A 16,905-nucleotide genomic window follows, 5' to 3' on the forward strand; every position below is an offset into this window, starting at 1 on the left:
GAGATACACACAGAAGAATGATATCTTTAGGAGAAGAGGAGCAAGGGCCCTCTTGGTGTAGGTGAGGTCACGCCCAGGCCAGGGTATGAGAGGGAGCAGAAAGAGGGTGCCACTGAACCTCATAGCACAACTAGTACCCAAGGCCACTGTACTAAGAGCAGAAATTATAGCAGCCCAACGTACTTCACAGAAAGAAACACACGAACGCATCTAACATTGGAGACAAAGAAACATGTTCCACATGAAAAAAAGAACAACGTTCCAGAAAAAGTACTAAATGAAATGGAGATAACCTATGTGTCAGATGCAGATTTCCAAATACTGGTTATAAGGATGCTCAATGATCTCAGGGAAAACTTCAACAGAGAGTCAGGAAGCATCAAAATGGACATGAAAACCATGAAAAGTATGAGTGAGAAATAAAGGACATAATGACGGAAGTGAAGAATATATTTCAGGCAATCATCAGTAGACTAGACGAAGCCCAGGATGCAGCCAGCGATGTAGAAGATAAGGTAGTACAAAATACCCAAGGGACAAAGAGAGAATCCTAAAAGAAGCAAGAGAAGAGCATTTAGTTAGCAATAACGGAGCCCCCATAAGACTGGTAGCTCATTTCTCAGCAGAAACTGCAGGCAAGAAGGGATTGGCAGGAAATATTTCATGTGATGAAAAGCAAGGAACTACAACCAAGATTACTCTACCCAGCAAAGTTATCCTTTAGAATTGTAGGGTTGATAAGGAGCTACCCAGACACGAAAAAGCTGAAGGAGTTCATCACCACCAAACCAGTATCATAGGGAATATTAGAGGAACTTCTTGAAGTCGGGACGGGGGTTAAGGATAGGTGAAAGGTGGAGGGATTAAGAAGTTCAAATTGATTGCTTCACAGTAGTCATGGGAATGTAGGGTATAGCATAAGGCATATAGTGAATAATATTGTAATAACTAGTTATGGTGCCAGATAGGTACTAGATCTCTCAGGGTGTAGACCGTAAAGGGATCGGGGGTGAAAAAGATATTGAGAAATATGAATTGGTAGTTAATACATATAATCAACAATGTTGTAAATCACGGAAGGTGACAGATGGGCACTGGACTTTTCAGGGTAATCACGTCATAGACTGTGTACATGCCTGAATAATGCGTAATACACCGGAAGCTGAGGTAAAAAATGTTGACTGTAAACTCTAACTAAATATATGGGTATATATAGTCACAGGATATGGAGTACAACATAGGGAAATAGTCGGTGGCATTATAACAGCTACATAACATGTCAGAGGGGTAGTAGCTTGTGGCAGAGGAGTTATAACTTTGTGAGGGGTGTAAATTTCTAACTATTATGTTGCTTCGCATGCCTGAAAGTAATAAAAAAAACTTTAAGAACAACAAAAAAGGATCTATGATACTCTCAGGAGGAGGAGGAAGGGCCTTCACGGCGTACATGTGTTCACACCCAGGCCGGTGTGTGAGAGGGACACAGAAACTGGGACAGAGAAGTCAGAAAGAAAGAGAGAGCATTCCAGAGACAGAAACAGATTATTACTGTCAAGTCACCGTTCCCATTGAATTAGTCACCACCTCTGGGCCCACAGCGCTGCTATTGGATGATGTGCCTGTCTTTCCAGGGAAAGGACGGCCCTCCCCAGGGACAGTGTCTAGGGAATGACTCAGCTGCCCATGGCCTGTGCCTCAGTCACGCTGTCTTGACAATCATCAGCACCTCTGCCCCTGAGGAGAAGGACATGGTGTAGTTATGGGGAGCATCGTATTGTAAACAGGGTCCCCGACACCCACTCAAGCTCTTGACCACCCTCCTGCTGATCTCCATGCCAACGCCATGATTAAATGGGGGAAGGGACCTGTACATTAGCAGTGCACCTTGTGGAAGTGCATGAATGTGAGGTATTTCCCCTCCTGCATGCGTGTTTCCTGTCTACCTTCCACCACCATCTCCACAGGTAATGTGAGGATTCTATTCCGTATACCTAGTACCAAGCCCGCGGGGAGAGCAAGAGGCAGAGAGTCAGAATTCTGACAGTGGGTCAGTCCCAGAGTCCTTGTGACCCTGAGCAAACCTCTCCTGTTCCACTTCCTTGGCTCCCCCACCTGTCCTGGGCTGTGCTGAGCCTTCCCCTGCCTCCTCCAAGGAGACCCCGTTACTACCACTTACTCCCTCCTCAAAAGCTGACACCTTCTGTGCACACTGGGCCCAGGCCCCTGTTCTTAAGTATTCGGGCCAATTTCCTGAGTTAATATGTGGCCATAGGTTTGTCTCATGGCCCTGAGCAAAGGTGGGGTGATGTCAGCAGTTACTACTCTTATCAGTATGGTCACCATGTGCTCCTCGAGCTGCACATGCCAGAGGACTGCCCTCCCTGAGGAGGGGCACCCTGACATTTCATCTCTGTGGCACCAGGGCAGGGATGGGAGAAACCTCAGCAAAGGTGAAATCACACACCTAGCTAGAGCTCATAGTAAGCAAGGTCCGTCCTGCTTTGGTCTCACAGAGATCCCGGGATGCAGTTCCATGAACAGCTTAGAGACCAACGCTCTGGACCAAGAAAGACTCCTCTGCAGAGTTCAGGGACCTCACACGCTGGGACAGACCCACCAACGTTTCAGAGACCTTCACCGGAGACGCAGTCACACGTGAGGACATAGACACCAGCAGCTCAGGGAAGTGCGACCCTAGCTCGCAGCTCCCCTTCACTCAGAGGCCTCACAGGCCTCCCTGGACAGCCTACAGGCTGCACCCTGGAACACAGAGCCACAAATCTTCAGCTCAGGGCTGCCATGTGGCCAGTGACACTGAGTTTCTGGGTACCGAGCCCCTTGTGTTATTAATGCCCCTTGCATTTTTGGCAGTGAGAATGAAATCATTTAATTGTTAATTAGCATATAGATATTGGCTTTCACTAAATGTTTGAACTGCTTCAGGTGTCACAGCTTATAATCAAAGATGAGGAAAGTATGTTCGTGTACTAGATTAATGGGAGATGATTTCATAATTTACAGAACTCTCTACGTATTCTGCCGTAACCTGAAACTAATGCAAAATAATAATGAATGTAAACTGAATTTGAAAAAACCTTCCCCCTGTCGTAGCCACACATCCTATGATACTTTGTTACGGCAGCCCCAGCTGACGAATAATACAAATGGGTACATCTGTAGACACCGATATTGAAAGAGATCCAAACTACATAATAATACAGTAAAAACAATAGTTAAGGAACAGTATGCAGAACATAATACTACAGATGCCAAAAGAAACGATGATAAATTGTTGGTTGAAAAAATAAAAACGAACGAATGTTAGTCATGTTCTGAAGGACTACATGTAAAGCAAGTTCCAGGAGAAATGTTTCAAATACACTTTGCTTGAGATTCTCAAAAACTCTACCAGGGTAACCACACAGCAACGACAGCCTAATCAAGGCGGTACTCATTGTCTGGTTTCTGCTGTTTGCTTGAAAGATAACATCACTGACTCACAATGATGAGACAGTCCACAGCATCCTGATTCTTCTCCCCAGCAACCCGTGTTGTCATAATGGCATTTTGTGTTGCTGATGTCCTGTTTGTTTGCAATCAGGAGGAGACAACGTCTGGGTCCGGAGCAGAAATTATGAGTTAGGTTTGATGTAAGAAAGAATACCTGCAAGGTACCTGTGACCAGCTTCTGATGCCCAGGAGTCTGATATGAATAAGTGTCACACAGACTTCTCTCTCAGTTCCCCGGAGGTGCCCATCGTCTACTGTCTACTCCCTAGCTGCAAAAACACTCTCTTCAATTGCGATTTGGGAGAAGTATTTGAGAACTCTACCTGTCCAGTCCTTTCATTTGGCCAAATCGAGTAACAATTTCTCTATCGCCAAGCACTGGTGTCTCACTCTTTTGGCTTTACCTACACAACTGGCACACGAAAGGGGATTTGGGGAGATGATTCTGCAACATCTATTCCATCCATCTTGTAGAACAGAGGTCAGAGGAATTGGAGACCCTGCTGTGTGCAGTCACCATCGTGTCCATATGAGGGAGGGAGGTTCATGCTAGGGATGGAAAGGGACTCCAGAGCTGAGGGATTCTGAGAATGACCTCTCGGGTCTGAGTCCTGGAAAAACTGTGTTATGACCAATCCTGCTGGCCTCTGGTCATGGTGAGTTAGGCATCCTTCCCTATGGGGGTTAGTGTGAACCCCACATCCACAGGAGGTGGCCCATAAACCCTGCCATCCCTGCTGAGCCCCGCCAACCAGCCACGCTGCCTGTGGCTGACGGACCTGACACCGGGTATTGGGGTCCATCCGTTTCCCCAGGACGAGCCACAGCTGCCATCAGCAGGTGGACTGTCCCTAGTGGCCCTGGATTTCTCGACTTCCTTGTCCCCACAACAAATCTACTGTTCCCGCGCCAGCTCCTATGTAATCAAATCTATAGACAATGAGACGAAATGGGACCGGAGGGGTCCCCGGCGATGCCTCAGAAAGCTGTTACCCTAGGCTGGAATTGGGAGCTAGAGGGCCTGAAGACTGTCATCTCAACTTTTATCAAACTGTGCGGTGATCAAATGTAAATTTTCTGTACATTCTGGCTTACTTTCTTCTGAGGATGGAATGATGTCATAAATGTATGGAACCTAGGTCAGGGAAGTGGCCAGCACACAGCACATACCCTGCAAATGTGAGTTATCATTATTCATGGGATTAGTATAGAACTCAATACACGGATGTATTGCCATAACTGGACACAGCTGAAGGATCGGGCAGGCCATTCCCCACCACGGGGCACAGATAGAAATTATCCAGGCAACTTAGCAGAGACATGACGTGTAACTTAGTGTGTGTGGGAGACTAACATCATCACAGAAACGGGAGCAGGTGCTTTCAGAGCCACAGCACCACTAGAGGTATCTTGCGGGGAAGACGGCACCTCACCCAGGCTGAAGGGATGGGGACCTGGAGCTTCCCTGTCACTCACCTGTTAGTGGGGTCCAGTACTAACAAGAGAGATGAAATCAAGAAACAGCGGAACAAGGGAAAGCTGGCGCTACACTCCTCCCAGCCTTGCACTGCGTTCCCTGCCAGAGACTAAAAGAGTTTGTACAGACCAATTCACTGGAGGCATCTAGTGTAACCGTGATTCCAAAATGCATGACCTAAAAGCACACGCTAGTCACTCAGGAGGTCATACACGAACATCCTAAACACATGACACTAATGTGTAGATTATTGGTAAAAATAATATATCATGACCCAATTTACCGCCGTAAGAAGGCAACCTTGGTTTATACATAGGAACCTTCCTGTGTAATTCAGGACATTAACAGACTGTTGGAGGAGCACATCCTTCAATTATGTCAATAAATGCACAAGTGTTTGATGAAAAGTCAATATTTATTGAAGATATATATTGTTAGCAACCCAGGACTGCAGTGGAACTTCCTCTGATTCACAGTAACTTGGCGAATTGTTGAAATTCTGCATTTCCTATCAAAGACAAGAGAAACATGGCCCACTATTACCGCTTCTATTCACACCGTACTGGCTGGCTCTGTCCAAGGTTGTAAAATGAGAAAAGGGAAAAAAAAGACAACATGTTTCAAAGAGCACAAAACTCTGCTCGTTCTCACAAATGATCTGTGCATGGTGAAATTCCAAAAGGATCTAACATAAGCTTTCAGAATTAATAAGCAGATTTTGCAAGGTTGCTGGAGAAATACCAATCTGCAGATATATCTGTATATACAACTTCAATCAGGACATAAAATTACAAAAAACAATACAATTTTCAATAGTATCAACCGCTTAGACATCCACTTAACAATAGATTGGTGATGCTCATCGGGGAAAGCAAAAAAACTTTACTGAGATAATTTTCATAGTCAGATATCCCACGTTGTAGATTTCATGTTTTCAGCACACCTTCCTTAATCCTTTGCTTGCCCTTCCCCTGCAAGAGAAACATGACAGGTGGGAATACATCTTAGCAGAGTGTCATTGAGATTACACTGAAGGTGTACAAGGACACTGCAGCTCTGGTTTCATAAAAAAAAGACTTCAAAGCAGATCATTTACCACCACTCTTTAGCACGAGAATCTTTCTATTGGTACAAGGAAATGAAATCAATGTTTTTGTACAGAACACATGACACAAAATGGAAATGTAAAATGGAAGTGTCAAAACAGAAAGCAAAAATTGCGTATCCTTTTACTAAAAATCCAAGCAACACCCCATAAATCCTGAGAGAAAAGAAATTTACAAGAATATATCGATTAACTGCTTTGACTGAAATAATTTACTGAGCATAACATACTTAAAACAGTAATGTCACATTGGTTACTGCTTAAGTGAAGTAAATACAAGTCCAATACTACATTTGTGTTTTCTCTCTGTTGCAGGAATGGAAAAACGTATATTTGGGCCATTTTAGCCATCGGGTGATTGCGTAAGTGGGGTATTAATGTGTCCCCATTTTCACCTGTAGTCCAAGTGTAATAATAAATAATGTCTTTTCCACATTTGAAAGTATTTCAGTTTATATAATAAATTATAGAATCACTCTCGTTTTAAGTCATTACCGTCATTTCTGACACCAAAATGTGAAGAACATATATGCCAAGGAGTATGTCATGGCAAAAAAAAAAAAAAATGGAAAGCATGAAGAAGAAGAATGAAGAGAGGGCGCGATAAGGAAAGAGAATGAGAGAAATAGTAAGATATCTAGAAGGTAAATTTTCTTCCAAAAAAATTGCTCCGTAAATTTTTATTCAGGAAAAAGTAATAAATATGATTGCATGTATTTAAAGTATAAAACATGGTGATTTGATGTATCTATACATTGTGGAATGATTACTAAGACAAAAGGAAGTAATTAACACATCCAACACCTCACATAGTTATTTACCTTTTGTGAGGAGAATGCTTAAACATGTATTCTCATCAATTTTCAAGCATACGCTACCTTGATCTTAAGTAAAGTAAGACCTTTTGAGGGACAAGTCTGATGAATTTCCAAAAGACTCCTATGATATCTGTGATGTTCAGATATTCGAGTATTAATGGGATGTATTAAATAACATATATTTTCCTAGAATATCAACCATTCCATTCATATTTTGAAAGTATTACTTTAGAGGTCAAGAATGTATTCACTTTCAATTATATAAAACAATCAATATCCGTCAGTGTCTCAATCATATTCCCTGCCCGGTGTTCTTGGATTTCTTGCGAATTCTTCAAGATCATGCTACTCATGGACAATATTCACAAAAGGTTTTCAGTGTCCTTAGTGCTTAATTTCTTCACAAATATTTTTCAGAAGAACCATTTCTTGATTTACTAGTGACATTATGTTTACTTTTCCCAAAGATTTAAACTTTTATTACTTATCTCGTATCCTATCCCTTTGGTTTGCTCTGCTGTGGGTTTTTTTCCTGAACTTTGATATTGGATACTCAAGCAATTTGGTAGCTATGTAATAACACGTACATTACTAGGCTATGTTATGCCTATGAATACATTTTCGCTATGTCTAACAGGCTCCTGGAAGTAGTCTGAAAACTCTCTTAAGGTAAATAGTCTAATGAAATGCTTCGGCAAATGTGCAGTAAAAAGGTTAGAAGACTAATGCGAGGCAACTTCTTCCCAAAATATAAAATGCTGCCTTGAAATTCAAAAGCTCTCGAATTCATGGTCAGTGATTTGGTAAACGGATAAATAGGATTCTTATTGCATAACATACCTGCTTCCGGCATGTGAATGGTTTCTAGCTTAGAGACAAACTGCTGCGTGACATCAGGACCATCTCTGCCCTCTCGGTCAATCCTCGGCTGAGCCAGTTCCTGGAGACCATCTTCCGGATCAAGCCCTTAAGAGATGTTATAAATGTGAACGGCCAGCATACCTAAGTTGATTAAGCAGCAAATATTAAGTTTACAGTTTTTTTAATTTCAAATCTAATCAATTGACATTTCGACACAGAAGCGTATACGATGCCCCAGCTGATACGGTTACAGGTGATTATATCCTAGTCTCCACATTCAAATTAGAGGGAATCACAAGAATGACGGTGATGAAGGAGACCACGCTTAGCGGAGGTATCTTATGCATCGCCTCCTGGTCATCGGTAATAGCATGAACACTCTGTACTGTTTGAGACACAGAAAATAGAAACTAGTCTATTTCTGGTAATTTCATGACTCAGTCATTTGAGGATTTCTGGGGAAAAAGATTTAAAATTTGTTTTCGAAGAGTCAGAAGAAGTCAGAATTTGACAGAATCTGAGCACATGGATACAGGTCTCCATACAGAAACAGACACGTAAAGCGGACTTATTTCATTATCTATTAATACTAGACTATGTTATCTCTATATTAGTAACGCTGTGCTTCTGCATAACAGAAACCCCCAAAACTGTACTCCTATGAGTAACGTACCTGCTTCTGGCATATAAATGGACTCTAGTTTTGGTAAAATGTCCTCCATGGCGTCAGGACCATCACTGCCCTCATCCGCAGTGTTCGGCTGAGCCAGGTCCTGGGGATCAGTTTCCAGGTCAGGCCCTTATAAGAAAACGTTTTCATAGGTTTCCGGTGAATATGATCTTGTAGGTAAATACTGTGCTTTGTCCTCTCATGACCATATCAAAGTAACAACTAAGTTATAGAATAACCATCATTGAGAATCTCCAGAAATCTAGATAAACCAAAGTCCAACAACTAAGGACATACAGAAGAAGCCACCTCGAGACTGGCTTCGTCTTCAGTTCTATCCTCCAGTGTTAGGACCAGGGAATGCCCTGTGGAATTAATCCGGAGCTCCAATGCGGCGCTCCAGTCTGTATCGGTCACCTGTCCCAATCAAGTGATGCCACGTGACATGCAATAATCTCATAGAGTCAAAAACAGTCTTGGGGCCTTCACTGTCCTTTGAGACATGAAAACGCATATTCTAACATTTTATAGGAACATCCTCAGCAGAGGAAATTTTAGGAAGGGCATTTGTGAGCAGTGAACCCGACAGCCCAGGCTCGTTGCTTTACTGATGACATGACATTCCCTGGATTTAAAGATTCCCGAGTTGACAGTTTTTACTCATAGGGACGTTCCTACTTCCCTGGTATTCATATATTACGTAACGTTTGTATTTATTGTTTTCCACTACCCTAATGTAGGGAAAATTTGAAAGTGTATTATAAACAACAGGTAGAAATAGTGATGTGCCATTTTTTACATAAAGATATTTCACTGATATTTTCATGTAACCTATAGTTAGTAATTACTCTATGTTCCACACTAAAAATATCATAATGTGACTGTGAAAATGGCAGTTGCATTGTCTTTCGTTAATTATGAATATTTTTATTATTTAATGGAATATGAGAACTGAGTAATGCAACACATATGTAAGAAGTGACAAAGGGACAAAGAATGCACGTATCAGACCCTGTTAGAGGCAAGTCATACCATTCCCTTGCTCTTTCTCTTTGCAATTCATACTATGGGACAAAGATGTAAGGGAATTTAGGACACTCTGTACAGCATTCTCTATGATAATAAACATGATTCAGATTTTTTCCATAATCCTTTTGGCTAATACTATCTCTGTGCATTTCTTTCTTTTAGGAATCTATTGATTCCTTCTAGCAATCATTGTTAAATCTGCAGATTGTAGAAACCGCCACACCACAAATACATAATCGTGATATTTAAAAAAAAACGCTGCAAGTTTAAAGACTAAGCATACTTAATTGGTTACTCAGAAATTATTAAGGCTGTAGTCTTTGAGCCTGAAATGTTATCAATTGATTGCTGGGTGCACGAACTTACACTATGACACGTTTGATATGCTTACAAGTGGTAATGTCACAGTGCGCACATTTTCATTCCTGACAGTAACTCACTTAGACTGACAGCGGGGACAGGGAGCGTGCTTAGCACAGGGCTCTCACTCCCAACGGCCTGGACACCTGTGACTGCTTGCATTCTCTCTTCCTGATCAGACATAGAACCTAGCAACTAGAAAATTCGTGCCATTTTTCAATTTGGGCATTTGGGGCCCTTTGGGGAAAGGACTTAAAGTGCAATTATGTTCTAAGAGCCAGAAGAATTCAAAGTTTGTCAGAATCAAAGAGCAAGTATACAGGTCTGAATACCGGAAAAAAAAAAAGAAATGAAAAACGTTAAAGATCAGGTAATACTGTTTACTCATCATCTTAGTTGCAATGAAATCCTGAAATGTCTCTCAAGATGTTATACTGTTATAAATAAGTCATGGAAAAACAGAATGTCTCTGTATTCCATGTGTTACATACAAGAGAACTAGAGAACACAAACACCAACATTGAGAAGGACTTTTGTACATCTGGATTTGAATTTACTATGTATGTAAGAGGAGCTATCGGTTTAGAAGTTAAGGGGTTCTCCCAGAATCCCACACGTTATATTCAAGCTGATACTAGAGACTAGTTCTTTATCTCAGCATATGTTACACAAACTGAAAAGTATTTCAAATGCTTATGTATCTTTTAAAAGAAGGAAGTATACAGGAATCAGAAAATTATTTGCTGTTGGTTAAACTACCAACATGGCATATAAATGGACCAAAAACTATGAATAGAGAGCCTCAGCTCTGTCCAGGAAGTCTGAGGGCTACGCCATCAATGGTGTTGTGATTACAATGAAACTTGATTTACCGCAGGTGTAACTGAGTGCATTTGGGGGCCTATAACAACTCTTATGGTAGTGACCTCCTCCGCTTTCTACAATAATCCAAAACTTACTATCTCAAAATAACTAGTTATATTTACGTGCAGGGCCCTCATTTCGATAAATGAGTCCCGTTCAGAAAAGGAGGAAAAATAAAAAGAAATTATTCGTGATAACATCAAAACATCTGTCTCACAGTGAGATGAAGAAAAGTAGAGTGGAAAGAAATCAATGGACTGTAGTGTCAGTCATACTGCGGAAACCTCTCAACAGAGAATTGGGACAATATTCCGTGACTTGAGTCATGTGAATAACTTACTACAAGTGTTTGGTGAAAATACTATAGAGTTAGAAGAAATAATTTCTGTTTCACAATAATTTTAAGGTATTTTTTGCATTTCCTAATGTTAAAACTATTTAAACTCCTTTTAAATCACTTTTTAAAAGTCACACTCCTATCATTACCTATGTGCCAGAATTCGGAATTGTCCAGCTTTCACCAAACTTACCATAACAAAAACATGGATCAGGGCATACAGCGGCCATCATTCTCTGAACTGATTTCAGGAGTCTCTATGCTGCTCCATTAAACTGCATCTATTTTCATGGCAGCAATGAGCTACGTGACCATTCAGACACATCTGACAATGTAGCATTTGATACAAAATCATTCACTACTCGCACACCAACACAGATGACAGGAGCCCACAAAGCTTGGAATGAAGTATGACTTCTATGTCAGTGAGTCAAGTGCTGACGTAGCCTCAGTTTTCTCATCTTAAAAGGAAGCTACCTTCCTGATGCAAATCGGTTTTACTTCATGTGCTATAGGATATGCTGACTTGGCACTCTGCCCACGCTCATAAAAGTTGCTTACACTTTTGATGTAATGACTGAGAAGCCATTCAACCAAGATCTAAGAAGAACAAATTAAACGAGTGGACGAATGTACATTTTTGTAGTGAAAATTACACAGTTTCCTCTGATGTAGACTGGCTGTCTTTTCAAGCACACACAAAAGAAATCTTACAGAAAACGACAAAAGTCATTATACTGAAAGAGTGCAAGAGGCTGGAAACTATACTCTGTTCACATTTTCAGCCCATTTGCACGGAATGTTTGAGATGCCTTTCAATGGTTTCCATCCACAGTTCCGCTATGAAACAATACACCAGACACACCGACCCCTTTCCCCCACAGTCATTCTTCCTCCCTTTCCCTTCACCTTGAACCTCAGGTGCTCCTTCATCTTCATTGTCTTGCCCAGGTGTAATCTCCTGACTCTCAGTTGGTGGCTCCACTTGTGGAGATTGTTCATCACTGGGTAGCTGGCCCTACCCAGGGGTGTGTGCATGAGGGCAAAGGAAAGGATTTATGTTAATATATGCCAACGATACAAACATAGAGAATAATCGTAAATAACCATAAATACATTTAAAAGCACGAGTCTATAGTCTCATTCTTGATGAATTGACTCTTCCCAAACTGTGGCCACTCCCAGAGGAGCTGCTCACAAGGACGGGAGAAGCGATTTCACTCTCCGCTGGGATGGATGGGCACAGTCCGTGGGCAACAAGCATGAGAAAGAAGTCATAGGCTGCGTTTCCACTGGCAATGCCAGCATGGATTCCTCCTGGATCGATGTTTCCTTCGTCTTCACGACACGGAAACATTTTTCACTGCATCTATAGTCGTTGAATAGAACTTTGAGGACATACACGTGTGGTAAGAGAAAACATGGAACATTAAAGCACTCACAACCACAGGTCCAACTGGCTCCGAAGCCTCTTCATCTTGCAGTAGGACTTTCCATAGGGATGGGGATCTCACATGCTTACTCATACTTCACACTGAAAGCAGAATAAGGTGACTTGAAAAGTTCACGTACGAGGTTAGCAGTACCATTTGCACGGCTATGTTCTATGTAATTCGTTTTTAAAGTTCGAAACACTTTCAAAATACGTCTCAGGGTCAGTGCAGGGCACACGCTTTCCGGTCACAGCAAACACAAGGGCTGGTAAATCCGTCTATTTGATGGACAAGCTGGCAGTAGCATCGCCGTAAGCACGGGACCACACACCAGGTTGGGTTCCAGACCCCGATTCCCCATCGGGAAGACCTTGAAGAAAACCCTGCTAGACCCTTCATCCTCCCGCGACCGCTGCTTTGGGCCCACGGCCACCGACAAGGCCCATTTTCCCGCTTCAATAAAGTGGGGCTGGAACACACAGGAAGGCTCAAGTCTGGCCAGGCCGCCTGTGCGGTTTTCTGACCACAAGGCCCAGGCGACGGGCTGCCACCCAGCCCCTCAGGCCCGCTTCTCCCGCGGCACCCGCCTGGTACACGGCACGTCTCGGGGACCCAGTGGCAGTCCTACCGCGGGCCCATTTCTAGGCCCTGCCTCACAGCCCGCCCAGCCCCGGCCCGGGCCCCACGGAGGGCTCCGCATTCGGGCTCCCGGGGCTGTTCCAGGGGCCGCCAGCCCCCCCCACACTGAAATCACGGCCCTGCACTGCCGTCCTCATCTCACCCCTCCCCTCCACGGCCCACCAGCCACTACCCCCTCGGCCCGCTCCCACCGGGACCACAGGGGCCATGGCGGCCACGACCCGAGCGAGGGGAGAGACGACGACCTCGAGGACCTTCCCACTCGGAGCCACAGGAAGCAGCCCCGTGTCCACGGAAGCCCGCGGCTGTCCCCCCACTCCCTCGTCCTTCCACACCTGGGAGCACTCATCTAGGGACCTACCCGTTCAGTCCCAAGCGGCCACAGAGAATCTAGAAGGAAGGAACACGACCGCCTCCGTCCCAGCTCTGCTCGCACAACGCGGACAGCAGTGCGCTTGCGCAGCAACTGCCACCTGCTGCACGGCGCATGCGCACCAACGACCACGCGCACCAACGAGCATGCGCACTGATTTGGGGTCCTGCTTTGCAGGGTGAGGTTTTCCCCGCCTGGGCCACAGAGCCTCCAAAGCCCTGGGCCTACGGTCGTCGAAGACAGGAGCCCGATCTGTCTTCTTCCTTCCCCCTGCTATCTTTCTAATGCTTCCAGAAACGTTGTGCACACACTGCCCCGGGTTACCGCTCGTGGACAATGCATGTCAAAAACTTGGCCATGAAAGAAACGGATACTAAGGATTTTAATACATTTTTGTACACATACTGGGATTCATCTGTTCCTCCTGTGCATCTGGATTATGTGTCAGGTAAACAAGGCATTTACACACTGCCATAGATTACTTAGGTTTAACCATCTTTTGTTTACTTTTCTGCTCACTTATTGCACGTTTAAATCCCTGGATTGGTAACTGGGTTCCTGGGATTATACCTGTGGTCCTTCAGTCAGTGTGTGGTTCACAAATACCCTTTGGTAATGGTCCTAGGATCCAGTCTCAGCCCACTGTCACATGGTGTACAGCACTGGTGATTCTGCTTCTCACGTTACTTCCTAAAAACCAGACAAACAACTTGATGAGCGAGATGATGTTATTACCTAATAGTCAGGTAGCGCAATACCTGGGCAGAACCTTAACGCAGTCTGGAGGTGGCAGAGCAAAAGACACACACACACACACACACACACACACACACACACATTTTAATTTACTTAATTTTTTAAATTAAATTTTATTAGGGTGACAACTGTTAGCAAAGATACATACATTTCAGGTGTACAATTCTATAATACATCTTCTATATATCACATGGTGTGTTCACCATCCAGAGCCAGTTCTCTTTCCATCACCATGTATTTCATTCCTTTCACCCTCATCTACCAGACCCCTGTTCTCTTACCTCTGCTGACCACTAAACTATCATCTGTGACTATGAGTTTATGCTTCTTTGTTAGTCTTGTTCTTTTGATCTTTTCAGTTTTATATACCACATATCAGTGAAATCATATAGTTCTCTACTTTTTATGTCTGACTTATTTCGCTTAGCATTATAATCTCAAGATCCATCCATGTTGTCACAAATGGTCCTATTTCAACTTTTGTTATGGCAGAATAGTATTCCATTGTGCATATCTACCACACCTTCATCACCCATTCATCTATTGAAGAACATTTGGTTGTTTCCATGTCGTGGCCACCATAAATAAAGCTGCAATGAACAGTGGAGCACCTATGTGTTTATGGATAAATGTGATGGTGCTGGGAGAATTGGAAAGGAACCTGTAAAAGAATCAAACTGCACTGTCTGTAACCATGTACCAAACTTAAGTCAGAATTGATCAAATACTTAAACAGAAGACCTGAGATAATATACTGCATAGAAAAAAACATAGGTACTGAACAAACAGACCTTTAGTTCAAAGAACATTTTATGAATTTGACTCCAAAGGGAAGGGAAGTAAAAGCGAAAATAAATGAATGGGACTATATCAAACTAAAAAGCATTTGCATAGCAAAACAAAGCATCGACAAAAGAAAGAGGCAACCGATTGAATGGGAGAAGATTTTTTGCAAACAACGCCACCGATGAGGGAACTCGCACAACTTAACAACAACCAAAAAAGAAACAATCCAACGTCTCCATAAAGGGCTAATATCCAAAATGTATAAAGAATTTATGCAACAACAGAAAAACACACAATCCAATTAAAAAATGGGTAGAGGACCCGAAGTCATGTTTCCAAAGAAGACGTGTAAAATGGTCAATAGACATATGAAAATATGCTCAACATCACTAATCATCAGTAACGCAAATAAAAAGTACGATGACATATCACCTCACCCCAGTTAGACTGGTTATCATCAACGAGACAAATACTAACAAGTGTTGGAGAAGCTGTGGAGAAAACGAACGCTCATACACTGTTGGTGGGAATGCAGACTGCTGCAGCCACTATGGAAGGCACTGTGGAGGTTCCTCAAAATATTACAAATAGAATTACCATAGGACCCAGCAATCCCTCTCCTGGGTATCTATGCAAAAGGCATATTGTGGGGGTAGAGTGTGATTAGGTTTGGGTAAGAGCAGTGATCTAATGGTTTCCGGACACTGCAAGGCAAAGTTTCCAAGACACATTGTTCAAAAGATGTAGGGGTTCTGAACACTCTGATTACCACCAGGGAAATTGAATCAGTAACAATAATCTCCCAATAAACAAAAGCCCTGGACCAGATGGCTTTACAGGTGAATTTTTCAAAACGTTCAAAAAAGAACTATCACCTATTCTCCTCAAGCTCTTCCAAAAAATCCAGAAGGAAGGAAGACTCCCAAACACTTTTTACGAAGCCACTATCACCCTGATCCCAAAAGCAGACAAAGACACCACAAAAAAAGACAACTACAGGCAGATATCTCTAATGAACATAGATGCAAAACTTCTCAACAAAATATTAGCGAACAGAATTCAGCAATACATTAAAAAGATCATACACCATGAACAAGTGGGATTCATCCCTGGTATGCAGGGATGGTTCAACATCCGCAAATCAATTCATGTGATACACCACATTAACAAAATGAAAAATAAAAATCACATGATCATATCAATAGATGCAGAAAAAGCATCTGATAAAATACAGCAACCTTTTATGATAAAAACCCTTAAGAAAGTAAGAATAGAGGAATCATATCTTAACATAATAAAGGCCATATATGACAAACCCACATCTAACATCATAGTCAATGAGGAAAAGCTAAAACCATTCCCCCTAAGATCAGGAACAAGACAAGGTTGCCCACTTTCTCCACTTCTATTCAACATAGTGCTGGAAGTTCTAGCCACAGCAATCAGACAAGAGAAAGAAATAAAAGGCATCCAAATTGGTAAGGAGGAAGTAAAATTATCATTATATGCAGATGATATGATACTATATAGAGAGAACCCTAAAGACTCCACCATGAAACTATTAGAACTGATAGATGAATTTAGTAAAGTAGCAGGATATAAAATTAATATTCGGAAATCAGTTTCATTTGTATACACCAATGATAAAATATCAGAAGGAGAAATTAAAAAAGCAATTCCATTTACAATTGCTCCAAAGACTATAACATATCTGGGAATAAATCTAACCAAAGATGTAAAAGATCTGTACTCAAAAAATTATACGACACTGAAGAAAGAAATGAAAGAAGACATAAATAGATGGAAACACATTCCATGTTCATGGATAGGAAGAATTAATATAGTTAAAATGTCCATACTGTCTAAGGCAATATACATATTCAACGC

General features: G+C 42.3%; 1 protein-coding gene across 7 annotated transcripts in view; it reads right to left on the minus strand.

Moving 5' to 3' along the window:
• Positions 1–5,385: 5,385 nt before the first annotated feature.
• LOC308495324 (putative G antigen family E member 3) overlaps positions 5,386–16,905 on the minus strand; it is a 37,073-nt gene continuing 25,553 nt past the window's right edge. For 6 of the 7 annotated variants that reach the window (XM_081043303.1, XM_081043300.1, XM_081043302.1 and 3 more), the window contains 6 exons: positions 14,047–14,166; positions 12,474–12,565; positions 11,941–12,049; positions 8,445–8,570; positions 7,751–7,876; positions 5,387–5,958 (listed from right to left, as the gene is read on the minus strand). In XM_081043303.1, the coding sequence (XP_080899429.1) occupies positions 5,936–5,958; positions 7,751–7,876; positions 8,445–8,570; positions 11,941–12,049; positions 12,474–12,557 (468 nt within the window). In that variant the 5' untranslated portion in view covers positions 12,558–12,565; positions 14,047–14,166 and the 3' untranslated portion in view covers positions 5,387–5,935. Of the gene's footprint in view, positions 5,959–7,750; positions 7,877–8,444; positions 8,571–11,940; positions 12,050–12,473; positions 12,566–14,046; positions 14,167–16,905 lie in introns of all 7 variants that reach the window. The other variant, XM_081043304.1, reaches the window with a different exon arrangement.

Source organism: Rhinolophus hipposideros (assembly GCF_964194185.1).
Source record: "Rhinolophus hipposideros genome assembly, chromosome: X".
Lineage (NCBI taxonomy): Eukaryota > Metazoa > Chordata > Mammalia > Chiroptera > Rhinolophidae > Rhinolophus > Rhinolophus hipposideros.